General features: G+C 38.9%; 1 protein-coding gene across 1 annotated transcript; it reads right to left on the reverse strand.

Moving 5' to 3' along the window:
• Positions 1 to 8,403: 8,403 nt before the first annotated feature.
• Positions 8,404 to 19,991, reverse strand: zc3h12ab (zinc finger CCCH-type containing 12Ab). Its single transcript, XM_026156806.1, has 6 exons — positions 19,716 to 19,991; positions 18,406 to 18,952; positions 12,154 to 12,293; positions 10,121 to 10,355; positions 9,927 to 10,027; positions 8,404 to 9,460 (listed from the first exon to the last, which is right to left on the reverse strand). The coding sequence occupies exons 2-6, from the start codon at positions 18,915 to 18,917 to the stop codon at positions 8,514 to 8,516; spliced, it is 1,935 nt and encodes a 644-aa protein (XP_026012591.1). The 5' UTR covers positions 18,918 to 18,952; positions 19,716 to 19,991; the 3' UTR covers positions 8,404 to 8,513.
• Positions 19,992 to 21,455: the final 1,464 nt, after the last annotated feature.

Raw genomic sequence — 21,455 nt, forward strand, 5'->3', positions numbered from 1 at the left:
CTGGGTGATGTAGTTTATCTTTAATTCCGTGGGGTTTTTTCCTCGATGGTTACAGAAGTAGGATAAAGGGAAAAAGGTAGTCTAATAAATAAAGAACATAGTTGAAGTAACAGCGCCACAGGCACACAGTGTACTTTGAGACAGTGAAAACATTTTTATGTACAACAGTGGTTAAAAAAACAAACAAACAAACAAACAAACAAAAAACTCCAAATGACGTGAAGTAAAGGAAGTAAAAAGTAAAGCGGAGACTGTACAAGAGTGCTGCTCCCGTAGTTTATATAATACTTTAACAAGAAAATCATTGTCCCTAAAGTCTGTGTGTGACTCTCACTGACTGACCGAAAATTCAACTGGTTACTTTTGTAAAAGCCATCAATTTTCAGGCCCCAAAATATAATAAATATTATATTAAACCGTGTGGGGAGAAGATGATGACACAGTATCAGAGGGATGAATAAAGCGGTGACGGGTGGGAGATGGCTGATCTCACCCTTTATCCTGAAGCTACTTTGAAGTAAAGTATTCATACATGGACATAGATTGTCAAATAGATGGCTGACTTTGACTTCAGCCATGGTGAATATGTAAACTTCCTTAGGTAAGAAAAAGAATGCAACCCAACCTATCATTAATGTTATTATTACTGACTGGATTGAGGATAAAGAAGTGTTGTGATTGGTCAGTGGTTTAACACACAGATCATTCCATCTCAACTGATCAAAAAAGGAAAAAACTCACTAAAACTTATGTAAAAATTTCATGAAAAATAAATCAAATACAATACAATACAATCTTTGGCTGCTGTACATAAATATGAGTAATTAAAAATTATTTTGGGAACATCACAAATTTCAGCTTTATTATTTACAGAATCTCGGTCTTTCTAATAAAGTTAATTTGGATTTGGTACATTATGTCCTAACTGGGAAATATCTGACTGATGCTGTGAAATCATTTTTTGTTCCTTTAATATCGGTGAAAGAGTTTACCTGATTTGAATTGCTTTAAATAATATTCTGTTCCTCATATATGAGAGAAGTTGTTATCAAAATATCAGTACTTTCCCTACAAGTGGTGGTTTTTACAAACCTCCGAGTGTACTGTCAGTGATCGAGCGTCCAGATATTTTCCGGACTTTAAGTGTCATGTTGACTCGAGCTACACTGCCTAGAATCCATATTCACAAAGAAATAGTACCGGAAAAGGAAAGTGACCCCACAAAAGGAAATATTATATAAATGCCTAAAAATACACAGATCTTAAGAGTGATTTAAGCTTTTATTTATTTATTTTTTGCATTGATAAAAATGATAGCAGGGATCTGATGTTTTGCATAGTAGCTGTTAAGAAGTGTATTTTCCCCGGGGAAATTTTTTAATGCAAATCAGGAATGGTCATCTTGGACTCTTTACCAAAAAACAAAAAAAAAGAAAAGTTGATGAGCGACCCACGTGGCCTGTGCAGCCAGTCACTTAGCTCAATTAACACGTTGTTTGTAGAAAGTAACACAAAATGTGCATTTGTCAACAACACGATGTCAGCTAAAAACATATTTGTTGTGTGGAAATTAGGTTTTTGTGCTGGTGATCATGATCTAAAAAAATAAACCTCTGAAGATCATTATTAGCATTTATGCAGGATTAATAGTGTGTTATAAAAACTGTCCAAAACATTATCACATGATATTGTTTTATGCTTCATTGTGAGGGTTTGTGAGTTGCAAAGATGCATACTCTCCTGTAGGCAGAGATGAACCTAAAGCGAGTCATTTATTAATGGACTGCTGCAAAATCCAGGAAGGAAAAAATACAAAGTCTAAAAGGGGTAACTGGGAAACTATAAACCATAAACATAGAGGAAACCACTTCAAGGTGAACAAACGCTCTGATGAAGGACAAAGGAAAACAATAATTATATATATTATATGTGTTTGGAGAAGGTGAGATGGCTGTTTACAACGGCACACAGCTGAACTGAATCACAGAAGACGAGACACAGGAAGCAAAACTTAAAACAAAGACTGAGTAATGCTTAAAATAAAGCAGGAAATGAGCTCCCTGAATGGGGAAAAACACAAATCATGTAAATGAAAGTAAACACACACATAAAAAACTGAAATCAAATGGATTATTTAAATAAAGAAAAATAAAAAATGCTGGGTAAACTTACCCATGACATGTTTGGGTTGTGCAGGCTGACAGCTATAGAGTAACCAATACAATAGAGTAAATTTCCCACCATCACTGCAGAGTATACTTAGCAACAGACGGCATGTAATTATATTCTCATGAACCTGCCAAATATTTAGATCATTAGTAAATATTATATTATTATTACTACAGTATAAGTGAAATGTAAAGCATTTGCGACCAGAATCGTTGAACTGGTAATAAAACATATCACTTAGGAGTTTTTTGTACATTCTGTTGGCAAACTTGACAACTTTTACAGATGCTGTTCTATAAAAATGTTGAATATTTCCCTCTGAAATGTGCAAAAGAAAAACAACATTTATTTTTTTAGGCCTTTCTGAAGCAGAAACTGTGATGAGATGCACAAAAAACATATAATCGTGTATTTCAGGAAGAATAAAAAGGACTGATATTTACTGCACATCCTTTTGTCCCCCCAGTTAAATCACAAAAAAGATTAATATTACATGACTCAATGAATAATTTTTTCCATTGACCTCTATAACACTGATGAGTTATACCTGGCCTGCACAGCTTTACAGATGCTCTGTTTCTATGTAGGCCTATACGTGCTGGCAGACATTTTCATACTCTGTTTCATTATAAGGGTTAAATGTGCCGTTCCACGCTCAAAGACGGCTTTTTTGATAAAGGCCTGGATTAGGCTGTGCAGCATTTCTTCACAAGCCCAACAGGTGGAGTCATGAGCAGCCTCATGAAAGACATGAAAGCCCACTGATAAAAGATTTTCAGCCAGCTGTCTGTGGGCGTATTCAGTCTTTGTTAGCAATAAAAGATTTCCAACTCAAAGGTCAGGCGACCTCGTTAGCAGATCAAATCCTGTGAAGTTTGGTAAGAAACCCCCACCTATGTTTTGTTACGCCCTTGCACTTTAATTTAATCGAGGTCGAGCGTCTAATCTGGAGCATCTAATCCCCACCACGTTCTTATGTGGGTGCAGAAAGTCAGAAGCGATCAGATTTGGCCCTGTGCCCCTCAGTTACACTTTCATTTCCACATTGGAAGGCTTTAAACACGTAAAGCTCCATTACTGCTGCCAGTCTGTCTCTCAGCAGACATCTGACACCATGCATTGACATGTGAATACTTGTATTCACTCGTTCACTTAAAGAAGCCTCAGTATTTGCATATTATGCTGAGACGTGGACACAACATGAGTCATGCTACATGGTGGCATTTTAAAACTGGAAGGATGGTGCAAGTTCTTACAATTAACTGAAAGCCCCAAGGTAACGCTGTCATGTAAGCATGATAGATTACTTGGGCCTTTCACATGCGTCATTATTCACATTATTCACATCATTATTCTGTATTTTTTAGCAACCAAATCAACAGTTCTCTTACTTGGTAATAAAACTTGATTAAAAACAGTTTTCTGTCATCTGTAGTCCAACAAACCTGATGAGTCAGATGCAGTTTTTTCTCCACAGGAAGGAAGGAGACAAGTCAGATAAAGAGAAACTCCCCTTTTTTTAAAAAAAAAAAACAACAAAAAACAAAAAAACCCAAAAACCCTTTTAATATGACATGACCTATTAGCTATCACTACATGACCTTGTTACCACCATCTTAGCAAGACATAAATTGAAAAAAACAAAACCCACCAAAAAGGTCATATGCCATGAATAGCTCTGTTTTGCAATTGTGCAACAGTGAAGGGAAAGTGGAGCGCTGCATGAAAAATCTTGCCAGTCATCAAAAGTACAGGGTCCCATGGTGGGCAGTGAACTTTTCAATCTAACCATCCGCATCAAATCTTTTGGGTAATATATATATAAAAATACAAATTAAGTGTGTGCTTGAGGTCTTTTGAATGAGCGTGTCCCATAATGTAGCTACAAGTTGCTCTCTGCTACCAGTGTTTCCACTCTGTAAGGACACAAAGCAATGTGAGGACATTGATGCTCGTGGACCCTTACGGTCTCTATTGCAGGTGGTAGTTGCTCCTTTAGCTTAGCCTGGGCAAACCCCAGTAGTTGAGGCCTGGCCACTCAGCTCGGTCACTCGAGGAGGACTCTGAGTAGAGCTGCTGCTCCTCAGCGTTGAAGGAGCCAGTAAAGGTGGTTCAAGCATCTTAATGGGATGCTCCCCGGATGTTCCTAGGTGAGGGGTTTAGGGCGCGAATGACATGCTGGAGAAATTATACAAAATTCTATTTATGTCTAAAGAAGCAAATCATTTCATATTACCTTAATTCTTAAAGCTTAACTCTGCTGTCCAAGCTGAATTCTGCAGACCTGAATCAACTTGACTTTTGACAGTTTGGAGGGCGGAGCCCAAAGGAAGAGGGGTCCTAATGTGATTGGTCACTTTCAAAGCAGTGATGCTGCAGGTTTACTTTACTGCATTAGTAGCAGCAACACAAGCGCCGTTTTACACTGTATTTGATTACAATTTGTATAATGAAGTTTGCTGAATTAACTTTAAAACTTTAAACCAGAGAGGAGGTGACACGTTGTAATTTTTATACATATACTTGTAAGATTGTAGCTTTATAATTTTAATATTTTTGTCTATTTTTGACCAATAAATCATTACATTCAGTTTAAACACGTCTGTGGATGTAAGCTGAATTTAAAGGATTGTTAAGATAACCCCACTCTACACACCTGATCACATAAACAAACAAACAAACTGGGAGTATGTTGTGAACAAAATTTGTTTTTCGGTCTGTTTTCTTCTCTGTGCAGCTGTTTTTTGCTTTTAAGCAAACTGTATCTCCTTTTGTTATTTTTAATATGTGGGAGCTAATACCAGTTTAATCCCCACTAACTTTCAAAGAAAGCAGGGAAAGTACAACACGAGCACATCACTGGAAAACTGTTTGGGCTTGAATGAGTCATAAATCTTTTACCTCATAGTCAGAGCAGAGGTTACTGTTTTCCTTTCTCCAGCAGCTTGTTACCTGAGTTTCCTAACGTCCTGTGGCCAAACAAACTCCCTGTGTAACTGATGTTCATTTGAAAGGACGGACAACCACGCTGCTCGTTAAATTCAGCACCTGCTTGATGCAAATGATGGATGTTCAAGTGTGTTTTCCTGTTTAAGGGCGGTAAAGCCTGAAGCTGATTTTGGTGGAAGTCTCAGCAACAACCGCATTTGTTACCTAGAAAATTGATTCTTATCTTGTCCGCCTGCGAACAGAATTGACTTTATTAGAAAACAACGTGCGCTTTGTGTTCTCTTTGCTGAACCATAACTCACTTGTGGTTTTTCTGTCCTTACTTTCTGCTACAAAAGCAGTAGTGTGGTTACGTGCTGCAGAACAAGTTTTAACCTGCACTGCTGACACTTTGGTATTCACATTCAGAAAGTACTCCAAAATATACATTGAGTAAACGGCAGCTGCGTGGCTGCAAAATGAAACCAAGAACGGCAGTTTTTCTAATCGCCAAAGAACATTTGTACCGCTTCAGAAAAAACATTTTATTTTTTTCCGCACTATAGCTGTCTGTCTTATCTAAATGTCCTCTTGGTGATATACACTGAAGCTAAACATGCTCCAGACTATACTCAACCTCAAGTCAAGCGCAGTGGTACGGTACACAGTGAAACAAGACATCGTGTGACTGCAGTTGTGGACCCTCATCACCACAAATACAGCTCAGAATATGAACTTGAGTGCCATCCGATTCTTAATCCATAGGGTTGAATATGATGTTGGTCCACAATTTGCAGCTATACATGTTTAAACTCTTCTGGGATGTCTTTCCAAGGTTCAGAAGTGTGTTTATGGGAATTTTTGACCGTTCTTCCAGAGGTGCATTTGTGAGGTGAGACACTGAAGTTAGATGAGAAGACCTGGCTCGCAGTTTCCTCTCTAATTAACCCCAAAGTTGTTTTATCAGGTTGAGGTCAGGACTCCATCAAGCTCCTCAAACATCTTTTTTGACTTGCTTTGTGCACTGGTGGACATATTGGAACAGGAAGGCATCATCCCCAAATGAATGAAATGAATGAAGTAAATTGGCCAAAACCAGGTGTTCAAAGCCTGGAGGAACTTACCAGAGAATTTTCAAAGCTATAAATGATGCCAAGGGGTGTGAGAGATGAAAGAAAGAGCCTAACTTTTGTAAATGAGAGTAAATGATTTCCTCTACATTTGCACAAAGAATATAAAAGCATGTTTTTTTCACTTTATAACAGGTTACAGAGTGTACAATGATGGGAACAGTGAAGGGGTCTAAAGACTTTCTAAATGCACTGTGGTTCTAGATGTTTGTGTTTCTATAGTGAGATTCTACTTGTAAAATTTAAGGTGTTCCAAAACTCGACAGGGTGTGTTTAAGGGTATTTACCTGTGCTGACAAGCCTCTCACACGCAGTTGATTTACATCACTTTTAAGAACCTTAAATTGGCTTGCATTCACCTCCTGGTGACCTCATCTAATTAAAACCAAACTGAACTAAACCACTTCTTTAAAGAAGCAAGAACTATCATTATCTAAATGATCATGAACACAGATTTTAGACATATATACCTCTGATGGGCAACTTGAGAGTAAAAATAGGAAAAATCTGCATTTTTATCCTGGTTTTTCTTCCCAATTTGGTAAAAAGTAGCAGCGCCAACGAACTGCTCACTCAGAAGCGCCAACTTCTTCAATGGACAGCCAGTTTCGATTGCAATGCAGTTGCACATGTTGGTTGGTGGGAGCCAACCTGTCTCCCAACAGTTACAGTTCAACTCAGGGACCTAACTCAGCTGATTGTCATCTGATTGTACCCATGTCATTTTGCAAGTAAATTACTGTTTTGCAGCAGCTAGAGGTGAAATAATTTATGTTTTAGATCTTTGTAGTTCTGGTTGGACTCCAAACGTTAGTACTTAATGGATTAATGGAATTTCTGCAGAGCTACTGTATTTGTGAAGTTTGCCACTTTATCACAGTTATTCACCATATTATTACAAACACATTGGGTAAGTGAGTGGTGTATATATATCAAGTCTTTAAAATGCATGTAAATAAAGCACAATGTAAACAGCTCGACTGCTAATTGTTTATTTTTATTTCAACAACTTTCATTGTATCAGCATAAAAAGAACAGAATATATGTAGTAAAATAAAGTGGAATAAATATAACCATTTTACTGTTTTACTCGAGGTGTGTTTTAAATTCCAGTTAGCTTGATATCACAAAAAACACATTAAATAATCTAAACTGAGAACATTAACCATCATAAAACTTGCAGCAATCCAAGTACAGACTTGAATCAGTTCATCTGGATGCAGCTCAGCTTCTTCCACTGAAAACGCTTCATCCAGGCAAACAGAATCCAATTTCTGGGACTATAAAACTGTCATAATCGGCTATATGGCAGGTTAGGCAGGGCCCAGGTGCAGCACATGGTGACAGACAGAATTAACTATAAAGCAGCTTTATTCCCGTACTTGGACGCTCAAAGGAAATACAAAAAATAAAACTCTAACCACAAAAACCATGACCAACTAAGGAGACAGAAGGGGGGCAACAAACACTGGGACAATAGATAAAGAACCTTGAAAACAAGGATGACTTAACAGCCTGGAGCAGAAAAACTCTAGGATAACTAAAAACTGAACGCTAACCGATGCATACTTTATACATGATGTAAATATAATTATGAAACTAGGAATCACATGCAATATTCCACACATAATAGAAACTATTAAGTCCAGAAACAGAGAAACTCTGGCTCAAAGACCATGTCAAAAACAACTCTGACAATTGAGATCAACTACCATTTGCAGGGAGTGTATGTGAGAATGCAGCCATAATATTTTATCCTGACACGTTGATTGACAACACTGCACAGTGATGTCTTAGAAACAATAGATGCATAGTGCCAATATGACACAAAAAGGTATTTCAGTACGCAGCTCAGCACAGCACAGCCGGTTCTTAAATACTGTTGAGACACACACAAGGCGACCTTCGCAGTCATTTCCGAGCTTGTTGGTCATTCTCAGACGTCAGGTTCTTCCAAAAAGACATCAATATCGAGAACGTGTTCCTCATCCACACAACACACTGGTGACTGAATCTGACTATATAAGTGTATCTATGAAAGGTAGACCTCAAGAGTGTCAGTTAATCCAATTAAGTAGCATTAAAAGCCACATGTTTGCTAAAATTTATAAATAAAGATACAATTTGTATCAACTGCATCCTGCCTCTAACGTGAGACTGCAGCGAGGCAACTCCAAAGAATTCAAATAGTTTTTAATCAAGGTGGATACCACAATACAAAACACACAAACTCATGTTAACCTTCAGTCTTTCCACTGAAAGACAAGTTCTCGGACTGGATTCGTCTCATCTCAGCTGACTCTGCAACTTGAGGATTTCGACCACGAGCATCTGTGGATCCATCATCTGAGGGAACATGTCCATGGCTGTATCCACCAGCTGGGCGCTGAAGATAGCGAGGAGCTTTTTCCGTATAACCTCTCTCTCCTCCCTGCTGGGACCTGGTTGCTTCATTGGAGGAGGCTCCCAGTGTGAGGGATCTCCCGGGAGGCTGCGGACCACCGCCGGTTGACCGCAGAATGGATCGGACCATTGTGGCCTCTGGAAGCTGTGGGTTTGGCTGCGCTGGAAATTTGTCAGTTGGCTGTATGGATTCATGCTAAGTGGGTAAGCGCAATAGTTCGGATAGTGGGGCAGACTGTAGGGCATCATATCAGCGCTGTGGCTGCTCACTGGCCCGATGTTGTGAGTTGGGAAAGCCGGCGCACTCCCACAAGAGGCAGTGCCATGTGAGCAGCAGCTGCACGGGGAACTTTTTGGAGGGCAGTACTGCTGGCTGCTGCTGTACGGTAGCCCAAACTGGTGATCACTCAGACTCCAAGGAGCTTCCACCGGCTGGCTGTCTATGGAGCCTAAACCAGAGTCCAGCTGCTCCTGAGAGCGGCTGTGCTGCACCGAGTTGTGATCAGACGACGCGTGTTTGCTGGACTTCTCCTTCTTTGATGAGGCCTTCTTGCTGGAGCAGTGACTTGCCTTCACCTGAGCTACCTTTTCATTTTTATGAGCTTTTTTTAAGGAGCTGCTCTCGTTTCCCAGAGTCAGTTTCTTCGCCATATCCTCCACCAACAGGAGGCTGAGTCCAGGCACAGGACTGGAGCAAGCTGAAGATTGTTTCTGAGAAGGAGTAGGCTGCTTAGCACTCTCTCGAAGCTCGTCTGCAAGAGCACGATTGGACTGTTTGGCTCGCTCGGGATGGTGGAATTTACATTTGATTCCATAAGTACATTTCTTCCCTGGAAAATGAATAAACAGCAGGCTTTATAACTCCACCAAAGCAGTATTTCTTTTTTCATGCAGAGAAATGTCTCGGCTAGGCAACAGTCGAATAACAGCCCTATATGTATAGTAGTCTGCACATAATCTTGTTAAAGTAAGGAATTTTTCTAAAATACTGCTTAAAATAGTTTTTTCTTTATCAATTTTACACAAAGTGCAACAAAATACACTAAATCTGATCAACATTGGGCACTCTTTGAAATTAAAACTGCACCACTATACTTGGCAGGTAGGTTGTCTCAAGCACTGTGAAGTTTAACTTGTCTTAGTGTCGCCTCCTTAATACTGGATTCTGAAATCTGAAATCTGTGAGGGCTGAAACCATCAAGATCTCTCTTTTTAACCCTGACTGTGTATTTTGGATCCATGTTTGCTGTACTGTGACCCCTGATGGCGCTACATGTCTTAAAAAAGCTCTCTCACCATAAGGACACGGCTGTTTTTTCTGAGTCTTTGGAACCCTCCGCAGGAAGTTCTCCAGGGTTGGTCCATGTCGACCGAGGGGATCATCGGGGGGCATAAACCTGCATCGGGGTGAAATGCAAACACCATCACTCATTGGTTAATTCAGGTTACTATCTGGTAGGGATCTTGTGTATCAGGAACGCAAAACTCACTTGTTATTAACAAAGGAGTACATGAGCAGCCTCTCTTCGATGAAGCGCTTCCACTCCGGCTTCTCTCCCTGAAGGTCACGGTACATGTCGTTGGACACGATGATGCCGTCAGACTCGAAGGCGTGCTTGACAATGTAGCAGTCGTCATTACAGACCACCCGTTTGCCTGCATAGCGCCGCGACGGTGTGAACACCAGAATCCTTTTCCTCTCCAGCTCACGCAGAATTTGCTGATCTGGATGCCAAACATTAAGTCAGAGAAATGATGAGCCACTACAATAAAGCCAGTGACTGATTATTCAAGACTTTGAATATGAGGAGAAAGATTCTGAATTTTTTCTGTGGATTTAACAGGGAGCCATTGAAGGGAAGCCAATATGGGATAAACATGATCTCGCTTCCCAGTCCTTGTCAGTGTACTCGCTGGATCAACTGAAGGCTTTCCAAGGAGCTTTGAGGACAACCTGATAATAATGACTTACAATAGTCAAGCCTAGAATAAGTGAACAAACTAGTTTTCAGCATATTTCTAATTTTACAAACATCCTGTCTTAACCTCCTAGGACCACATTTTGGGTACTCAATTTTGCTCTACATGGGCCTGATATCCACTTACGAGGACATTATAAGGTAAAAAAAAAAACCTGGTAATTCTTTGTTTTTACATTGATCGAGCCCCAATATGCCCAAATATCAAAGAGAAATTAAAAATGCATGTCGTGGAAGAGTTTGGGTCTTAGGAGGTTAAAGAAGTGCAAGACAGCAATCATACATATTTTTAATGTGCTCACAAGGACATAGTCAAAATGACCATCAAAGTAAATATCTGGTTAGACACTATTTTTCTAAAATCTTCAGGGCCGAGTACAATAACTCAGTTTTAGAATCAGGAAATTAAAAGTCATCCAGCTTTATGTCTATAAGACATTCCTATAGTTCAGCTAACTGCTGTGTGTCATTTGGCTTCATGGATAGATTAAGCTGGGTATCATCTGCATAGTGATGACACTGTATGCTATGCCTTGCCTTCCAAGGGAAGCATGTATAATGTGAATAGAATTCATCCCAGGACAGAGCCCTGTGGAACTCCATAATTAGAAAAATTGCAGAAGGAGCACAGTTTAACCCTAAAGGAGTGGCTAGAGGAACAAAACAAAGAGCTTAATCTTTGTGGAGCCGAGAGGAGCCGCAAATTAAGCTCAGGGTCATCACTAAATGCCCATTCAGATCTTTATTTAACTCATTCAGCTATAATAAAGCAAGTCCCGACTGCATATTAGTTTGTGTTTTTTCCCAGGAGGCAGGTTTAAACATCTTGAATAATAACTGCAGACTTGAAATTACACCCTAACACAAAACCGTTTATCTGCATGAGCTATCTATTTAACTACATTATCAGCAGTCACTTCCAAATATAGGTCACCACAGGCTAACTGAAATGATGATTATCATTTGGTATCACAAAAGCAAGACAAAAAAAATTAGAAAAATTTTTTTTTTGCAGCACATGCTGCAGATAAGCTTTATGCATGGGGGAAAAACTGTCTGTGGAGTTTCCCCTTTTGAGTTTTACAGTAAACTGAGAATCAGCAGCTGATTCTGTCAAACAATATCCTGCCAGTTACATGCCTGGGTTTTAAGTTCACTACTTACAAATAATTTCTCAAATTATTTATTGTTCTGCTTTTTTATATTACCATTTAGTGTCAAATCTACTAGTAATCTACTCGATTACATTGAGAGTTCTTGCTTTAACTGCCATTAAAAGCTTCATAGCAGGCAATTCGGGAAAAAAAATGTAAATGTCTTTTTAAAATCCCCATCAAAAGCTTAAAACACGTGCTGGGACATTCTGGGAAATTTTTGCTTAAAAAACATCAAAGGCGTCAACTTTCTCTCAGCTTAATATATATTTTCACTAGTTCTGTCATGGAAATTGTACCACAACTTTCAGGTTTCTGTGCAGGTTTCACAGTCGGGCAAAGAAGGAAGTAGAGAAACAAAACAAAGCACGTGAATTCCCAGTGTTGTACCTGTGATGGGAACATCCGGCCTGGGCTGCTCCTTCCTCCATGAGGGAACAAACACAGTGATTTCAGTGTGGCCTCTGTCCAGGAAGAAGTTCACAGCCAACTGGATTCCCAGACAAGAGAAAACTTCCTTGTTGCCATGGCTAAATGAAAACCAGGAAAAATGAATAAGAAACCAGAACACATGCCCACACACTAACAGCTGGAGGGAAACGTTCCTGACCCACTTTAGAACAAGAGTTATGGTGTTTATAATGGCACTCTTTGATGTTCACTCGGCATCATAGCTCTTATCAGTGCACCTTATTTACATTGATGTTAAAGATTACAATAGAACAAAGCTCTTTGTCTCCAACAGGTTGACCATAATTTAGGCACGAGTGCGTGGACTATTCTTACTAGCCACTTTATTAGGCGCACCTGTTCAACTGCTCCCTAACGCAAATATCTAATGAATGGAAGTAACTCAATACTTTTAAGCACATGCACATGATCAAGATGACTTGCTATAGTTAAAAATAAGTCTTTAAAATGAAGAAGGTGGTTTGAGTGACCTGGTTGGCCACGTTTCAGTATCAGCTGTTGATCTACTGAAACCAATCATCTCTAGAGTTTACAGAGAACGGTCCAAAAAGAGAAACTATCCAGAAAGTAGCCGCCCTCCTCACTTGGACTCACCAAAATCGGTCAATAAAAGACTAGAAACACAAAGCCTGATTTGATGAGTCTCAGTGTCAGAATTTGACATGAACAGCATGAAAGCATAGAATTGTCCTTCCATTAATCGACAGTTGAGGCTGGTGATGGTGGTGTAATGATGTGGGGAATATTTCCGCTTAGTACCAATTTAGCATCATTTAAGCACGTTCATCTCTTTGTGAACACGATGTTCCCATCTTTTGAAAACACTCCATGTCACAAACCTCAAATCATTTAAAACTCAATCCAGTCGAGCACCTTTGGGATGTGGTGGAACAGGAGATGGACGTCATGGATGTGCAGTAACAATGTGATGCTATCATGTCAATACGACCCAAAAGGTTTGCTTAAAAAAAAGTGGTCAGTGACACACTGACATCTGATCCATAACTAGTTCCACAGTGCAAAAAAAGCTGTCACTGGAACAGTACCATGAAAGAAAAATCGATGCTTATATATCCCTTTCATAATCTAGATGTGGTTCCACTTTATTTGATTTGTGGTAGTACCAATAAAGGAAACAATGACCATGGAAAGAACTACCTTAAGAAATTCACGAATGATAGACGGATTGATTCTGCCCACTATGATTTTCCTTCAAAACTACCCCATCATCTGTTATATCACAATTATTTTTCCTCTATTCTGCAGAAATGTGAACTGGCTTGGAAAAAGCATGAGGCAGAATTGGCTCCGTGCCAGCATTGGCACCGAGTTGGCGGTAACGAGGTAAACGACTGAATTACTAGTGTTAGTGTTTATGCGAGGGATTTCCCCGAGAATGATTTGTATCTGTTATGAGTTGCCCTACTTGACTATGACTTCTAAGACTGCTGTGAAGAAACTGTACTAACCACTGAGTACTGCTTCAGCTGTTGGACAGATTGCCTCACATTTGTCTCTAGAAAACTCTGCAAAGAAGCCCAAATCATCACCCCTCCTGTGCCTATCAGCACAAAGTGTTGATAGGCAATGTCTTGTTTTGGCCAAGTTTGATTTTTATTTGCTTGTTTTTTTAGAGAAGGAATAGTCTTTGCTTTGGCAACCCTTCTTCTAATTGTACTGTGATGAACGTAATGACAGTTTCATGACAGTTACATGACAGTTACATGACAGTTACATGACAGTTACATGACAGTTACCGATGCCTGTACAAGACATTCGTTAATGTGGCACCATTTACAATTACCATGCTAATTGATGCCTGTAGAAAGTAGCAGTTTCTATCAGGTGAATTTTTGGGGACGTCCACTCTTGGGTAGATTGTGGTATTGTGTTGACACAACTGAATGTTTCAGGCAAGCAAACTGCAAAAACTTTTATAGAGGTGATCTGTAGTAAGGGTGTACTCAGTTTTTCACAGGACGGCACAGAGTCATATGAAAAACTTTTTCTTTTGACTTAGTTTGTTTCTAGCTGGGTCTTATCATCCACTTTCTCATTATCTAAGGTTAAAGGTAAGTTGTTATCCAGCAGTTTTATAACATTTTCACTTATTTAAATATTTACAATACTCAAAGAAAAGCTTAAAAAACTGTAAAGCTAAAAGCGAGACCTTATTTGAAAGGTAAAAATTTGCCTTTTAAAAAAACACAACCCCGCCCTAACCCAAGACAGGTTTTTAGTGGCTTGATGGATGTTCACAGCTATTAAAAAAAAAACATCTGGCAATCGTGTGGCTTAAACAAAGTTGGTTGTTTTGCTTCGCAACACTTCTATCATCAACTTGCCAGAATAGCTGTTTCTAAACAAAAAGGTACACCTTTTTGTTTAGGTGTCATAGTCTATGTGACACAGTCTAAGTGTCACAGTCTATGTGACACTTACATCGTCACATAGACTGTGACGATGTAAGTGATTTAAGTCCTTGGGGAATTTCTGAATGACATTGAAGAAATGCTGTTGGACCTGCTCCAGAGACATTCGTCTTAAAAAAGAGAGCGTTATTATAAGTACGATCTGATTTGCATACTCAAGAAGCTGCATGCCTGAACCTGTATGCCAGGCTGGGAAAGGCAAATGACAGATGGGGTGTATACTGTGCTAAAACAGATGTATACCCTAATTCTCTCACCCTTTCTGACGCTTCGGTGTATAATAAAAAAAATGCTTAGCACAACTAAACTTCCCAAATCACAGTCAGTAATTAGAGATCAGTACCTGCATGCTTTTAGGTAATTTACTTGGGAAAAGGCAGCAGTCTTGGAAGCTGCAGTTTATAGAACTGGTTTATTGTGTTCTGAGTAAAAAGAAAAAAAAAATTCCTCAGTTGATGTACAACGCAAGTACAAAACACACAGTGAGTGTGTAGTATAATCTCTGATGGGCCTAATCACTGAAATTGTATTTAAATCTTCAACCTAAAATAGTATATACATAATTTATGATATAAAATATTTAATATTATGATTAGCAACTTATATTGGAATGACTGTTGGAATAGTTGAAATAAAATGAAATAATTTTAGAAATGTATCTGATAAAGTTCAAGACTTTTAACGATACGAAACGACGAAGAATATTGGTTTTGAATCAAATGTCTAACAGTATTACAGTTTCCCTGTATGCTGGATTTGGTGCTAATGTTGACACAGTAAACACTATGGGGCAGTATTATCATTATTTACAAAGAACGCTATGAGAAAAGTCTGTGAGAAAAATACCGTACAACTCACTCACTCTATGACTTCAGTGAAACTGTTGACCTCATGGGCTTAACAGCTAGTTTTAAATCTAATAAAATGCAGCACACAGTTCATAAAACCATTAGCATATTAGCATGCTAATGTCAGCATTTAGTTCAAATTGGAACTCACATATTTGCTAATCAGAAATTTTGTGGTATTGGTAGAAACCAGTTTTTGTAGATATTTCTGAGAACATGTTGGAATGTTGGGTTTGTTCCTGGCAGGGAAAACTGACAAATCTCTCTGCCAGTGTCCACCAAGTTGGAAAACAACTTGGAAAATCTGCAAGAAAATTTGTTACTCGGGCTACTGCAGTCCCAAGAACTGACTAATCAGTCACAGAAACGTGACACGAGAAAGGAAAGCTTGGCTCGTAATAAAAAAAAGAGAGAGATTTGAGCATTGCTCTAAATCAGGGGTGTCAAATTAAGGCCCTGGGGCCAGAATTTCACAAAACTTTTTACATTTTCCAAAGACTCCAATCACTGCACAACTTTCAGAAAATGTGAAAGAGGACATAAATTTTACACTTTTTACAATTGCATTTTCGTATTATGTACGTTTCACATATTTCATTTTCCCCACTAATAAAGACCCACCACATAGATCTTGTTTTTTCACTATCTACTGTAAAATAAAAAATAAAAAAAAATTAAAAAAATTTACGGTGGGTTCACAGCAAAAACATCAAAACAAAACAAAAAAGAAAAAAATATTCATCATTCACTGGTCTGACACACTTAAGATTAAAGTGGGCTGTATTTGGCACACAATGTAAAATGAGTTTAACAGCCATGTTAACAAATGCTTTTTACACCAGCTTGTTAACATTTGACTTTATAATTTATAATATATTTATTTTATGCTTTATAATATATTTATTTTATGCTTATTTATTCTATCCTGTTATTCTATTATTAATTTAGGATTTACCTAATATTTGTTTGATTTTATTCTTATTCATTTTTTAATCTTCTTATTCTATTTATATTTATATTGTATCCTGTTCTTATTTATTTTATCATTTTACCCTATATATATTGTATTGCGTCATATCTCCAGTGTTTCCTCGGAGGGCGCTCTCTGCACCGGGGCTGTTATTGACCGTGGCTGCTGGGTCTCTGGGGTCCTCTCAGCCTGGCTGGGGGGCTCCTTTGCCTCCCTCCTGCTGTGTGCCCAGCCTGGAGGCTGCGGTCTGTGACCGGCTCCCGGTGCAGACGGCTCCCTGTTATAGTGTTTCCTCACTTGGCTCATGCGAGCCCAGCCCAATTTTTACTCTTTAAGTGTGCGCGTGTGTGTATGTGTGTGTGGGTGGGGGGATATATGTGTATTGAGAGTGTGGGGAGTGAGTTGGAGGGTGGGGTGGGCTGCTTTTAACTATGTAAAGCACTTTGTGCTACATTTTCTCTGTATGAAAAGTGCTTTATAAATAAAGATTGATTGATTGATTGATAATCTTGTATCAGGTTTTAACAATTATTTGCCATCCTCATAGAGGCATCTATTAGTTATAACAATGATTTATTACCCTTACAGTTGAGAAAATAACAATTCATTTATAAATAATCTTTGTAAATATGTTCTGTGTCCTGTGTACAGTTTGTTTGTATATGTGTTTTTCTTGCTGCTGTTACAACCAAATTTCCCCTTGTGGGACAATTAAATGATTATTCTATTCTATTCTATTCTAAAATCCACGCCGTTTCCACATTTTGATTAAAAAACCAAACCAGAAAAAAAGAGATAAAGAGATATGACACCACCTGAAGAGCATAATTTAACCTATTTGTGTTTAAAAAGCTGCTTTTGTTCTGGGTTTAAACGTGCTGAAAGGTAAATGAAGCATCTAACGCTGCTGGACCCCTGCGCACAGGCTGTCACCAGACAACCTCCCACTCAGTCAACTCCTACTCCTAACTGAAACTGTGAATGAAACTGCAGATGGAAGCTGACTGTCACAATGACCTGATTTTAGCTGATTGTCATACAATTAGAAGGAATTGGATCTCTTAAAAAAACTGAATTAAATCAGTGGGGGAGTTGTGGTGTAGTTAAATGTCAAGGACTTTATGCCTGGTAACCTCAAAGCCGCACTAAGATTGAAAATAGCTTGTGTAGCTGCTGTGAGAATCACGATAAAACCAAAAATTAACCAATCTACTTTCTTTGACTGAAAACATAAGTTATCTATCCTATTTACAGCAGAAAAAAGGGTTTTGTTAGGGCAGAAATGTATTATTATATTCATTAGAAATAAATCTACAGACTATTTTCTAAGATAATTAACGGATTTCTCTGTAAAATGACAGAAAATTTAGTAAATGCCTGTTATATCTAATTTTCCTCAGTTCAACCCCCAAAATACAGCTTAGGATCATAAACAGAGGCACTAAGTATTCTCAAGTATGAAGATGAAATAGCTCATTTAGCATAAACAGTTATTTGCATATTAAACTTTGATTAACTGATTAATCGTTGTGGTTCTACATTATTCAAAACAGACAAGAGCAGCTCATTCATCTGCTTTTTGAGTGAAAACCAACTGAAAGTATTATTGCCTTATCATATAATCACTGCAGCTCTGATAGATAGAAACTCCATAATGCAGAAATAGAAATTCTCTGACATTTAACCTGTGAATTTTGGACAATACTGCATAAAAAACATTATTTACAAGTCATGAGACACAATAATGATTCTGTTTTCAATTTTGGATCAATCAGATGATCGGTGGAGCACGCAGGAGCTTTAAACAGTGGATTTGGGAGATTTCTGTTAGAAAATGGACTTGGGTGGCATATTCATGAGCTTTAACCGATATCATAATCAATCACTCAGTATCAGTCTAGCTACTGATTAGTTTGCTCACCTCATGGCCACATTGCTGCCGTCTATAACGACGGGTCTCAAAGTCTTTCCTTCCTCGCCAGTCTCCTCTTTGCTCTGAGGAGAAGTACCAGCTACAGGCAGCAGCAGTGTAGGGCCCGATGGCTGGGTTTCTCCTCTGGACACCAGCACCGACATTGTGGTCACCGGCCCCTGATTGGCCTCCTGAACAGGCCCGATCCGAACCAGCTCCCCCAGCACTTTATCCGTGTCCATGTTGGGGCCGAACTTCTGCTGAACAGCCTGTACCTGAGCCGTGGAGTAGCCCAGCTTGTGGAAGAAGTCCAACTTGGACTCCAAGAGCTGCGGGTCCGTGTTCGGGTCAAGTTCACCTGGGTACATGGTCTCACAGAAAGGACGGCAAGAGTCGTGAAGTGGGAGCAGTGAAGGAGAGACCCATGCAGATGTGTGGCAGTGTGTGTGGCGGTGTGGCTCTGAAATGAGGGTTTTACTCCACGTCTGCACAGCTGGGCAGAGTAAAACATCAGTATTCATCTCTTCTCAGTGGGTGAAGCCCACTCATGTCACACCTATTTGGAAAACAGATTAGTCAGCTCATTGATCAACAGAAACCGGAGCCCTGTAAATACACACAATCAGCAAAATGTGTGAACCAGTTAAACATTAGCATTATTATTATTTGGGCATCAGTAATAAATTCAGTACAATATCAGTGTCATAACTGAGTATCGATGAAAGCAGAGCTTAGAAGTTGCTGTAAGAAAGTTCAGTATAGCTAAATTTAATGTGTAACTATTTACTACAGTTATGGATTAAAAGCATAATATATTATAACATAATATCATATAATATAATGATTTAAACAACAGTAAACATTTCCTTTATTGTAGGCAATTAACAGTTAACAAACTGTTTAGCTTCTTCTCTTATTCCTGTAAATATTTTGTGCTAATGAGGTGAATTTCGGTTGTGATCGTTTTTTAAACTATTAACACTTTAACCTTACATTTCCCTTTATCTCAGACTGACTTTATTTGTATTCGAACTACTTTTTGTGTTCTTATTAAAGATGTTCTTACACTAATCCTGTGTTTTGTTACTGTTGTTTTTGAATGACTTCGTCATATTATGACACTAAATTTACAGCTGGGTGAATCTCAAAAAAAAGTTACTTTACAATTTGAGGTAAAACAAAGAAAAGCAGCACTTCTACCACACGTTTGGCATTCCTGTTGGAAATGTATATCTGCCGGTGCGGAAAAGATGAGAACACAGAGGTTTAGTTTAGTTTTCCGTTTTCACTTTTTCACAAGTTCACAGAAAGAAACTTACCGGTGTATTAAAATGTGCCAAATGCGTCTTTTATCCCTCTCGGGTTTGCCGTGAAGACACAACAGGGTTGTCGGCAGCTGTCGCGGCTGATGCGAAGCTTTCTCTGTTTGAGTAGTGAGTCGATACAAGGAAGTTCGGGTTTTTCTTTTCTTGACACAGCAAACAGCCAGCAGACGACCAGCGTGCCGGAGTCACATGCTGGGAATCCAGCGAGTTACAACCTGACGAAATGTGACTCCATCCGTGTTCGTCTGATTAATTATGCAAGAGCAAACCAGGAAATACAGGTAATAAGCACACTAACCTGCCAGGCCAGTGTGCAAGAAATATAGTATTAAAACATATTACCCACTCGGATATTAGTCGTTACGTAGTAGGTAAGTCAATAAATAGTTATAATACAATACGCTGAGTTTTCCTAATAGGCTATATTACATGTAGCCCCCGTTTATTTGTGCTTAGGCAGTTCCCAAAAGATCCACTAGAGGGCCTCAGGGACACACCTGTGTGCCAGTCGCCATGTGACAAAAATAAGTTTGTGGGCATATTTGTCGATTTAATTGTAGATTAATAAGTATCCCATATGAAAACCTAACAGGGCTTTTTGTGAACATACTGTATACACTCACTATCCACTTTATTAGGTACTGGCTAATACCAGGTTGGAGACCCTTTCACCTTCAGAATTGCCTTAATTCATATAGATTCAACAAGGTGCTGGAAATATTCGTCAGAGATTTTGGTCCATATTGACATAATAGTGTGACACAGTTGCTACAGATTTGTCAGCTGCACATGTGAAGCCCCCATCCACAACCACTGCGACCTCCAAAGGTCCAAAGGTGCTGTATTAAATTGGGGACTGTGTTTTATTTATTTATTTTTATGTATTCATATATTCATTTATTTATTTATTTTGAGTACAGTTGTTATATTAAAGACACCACTTTGAGATGATTGTGAAATGGGGTGTTATCCATCAGAATATGTGTCTGCTGTGGTCATAAAGTGATAGAAATGGGTGACAACCTTAGGTAGGCTGTAACGCGAAGACAAGGACACAACATCACAACAGAAATTGAGACTCATTAGAACAGGCAATGTTTTTCCAGTCTTCTATTGTCCAATTTTGGTAAGCCCATGCAAATTGCAACGTCATGGATATTTTACCTTTCTCACACCATTCTCTTTAAACCCATGAGTGATGGCTGAGTGGGAAAATCCCAGCAGATCAGCAGATTCAGAATTACTCAGACCAGCCTGTAACGCACCAATGTTCAAAGTCACTTAAATCACATTTTGTCCCCATTATTGTCTGCATGTCTGAATATGACTCATTACTTAGTTATGTTAGCAAAACAGTTTGACCTAAAAAGTGGCCAGTGATTATATGTTGTTAATGGTTATCTCCAAAAGTTGATTCTGTTCATCTGGACGTAGCGATTTGTGGGAGAAACGTTTCGTCACTCATCCAAGTGACTTCTTCAGTCTCAGCTGACTGCAGGTTTCCCCAAATCTTATAAACAGTACATTTGCATAATGACTGAAACCAGCCCACTGAAGGAACAATGGGCTGGGAGGTCAGTTCCTTAATCTTAATTATGCAAATTCTCATGACCATTGATCAACAACCACTGACCAAAACCCACTGATCAAAGACCACTGATCAATGGCCATGCGTACCATTCACAGAGAGTTGGGGAATGGCTGCAATCACAGCATCGTAAGATGGCGAAAGAT

Source organism: Astatotilapia calliptera, chromosome 22 (genome assembly GCF_900246225.1).
Source record: "Astatotilapia calliptera chromosome 22, fAstCal1.2, whole genome shotgun sequence".
NCBI classification, from domain to species: domain Eukaryota; kingdom Metazoa; phylum Chordata; class Actinopteri; order Cichliformes; family Cichlidae; genus Astatotilapia; species Astatotilapia calliptera.

Bases quoted from the DNA above. Each gene is read 5' to 3' on its own strand.
- zc3h12ab (XM_026156806.1), bottom strand. From the start codon at position 18,917: ATGAATACTGATGTTTTACTCTGCCCAGCTGTGCAGACGTGGAGTAAA. The intron at 12,294-18,405 runs GTGAGCAAACTA...GTTTTCATTTAG, and splicing joins GGCAGCAATGTGGCCATGAG to CCATGGCAACAAGGAAGTTT. The intron at 10,356-12,153 runs GTACAACACTGG...TTTGGCATCCAG, and splicing joins GCCGGATGTTCCCATCACAG to ATCAGCAAATTCTGCGTGAG.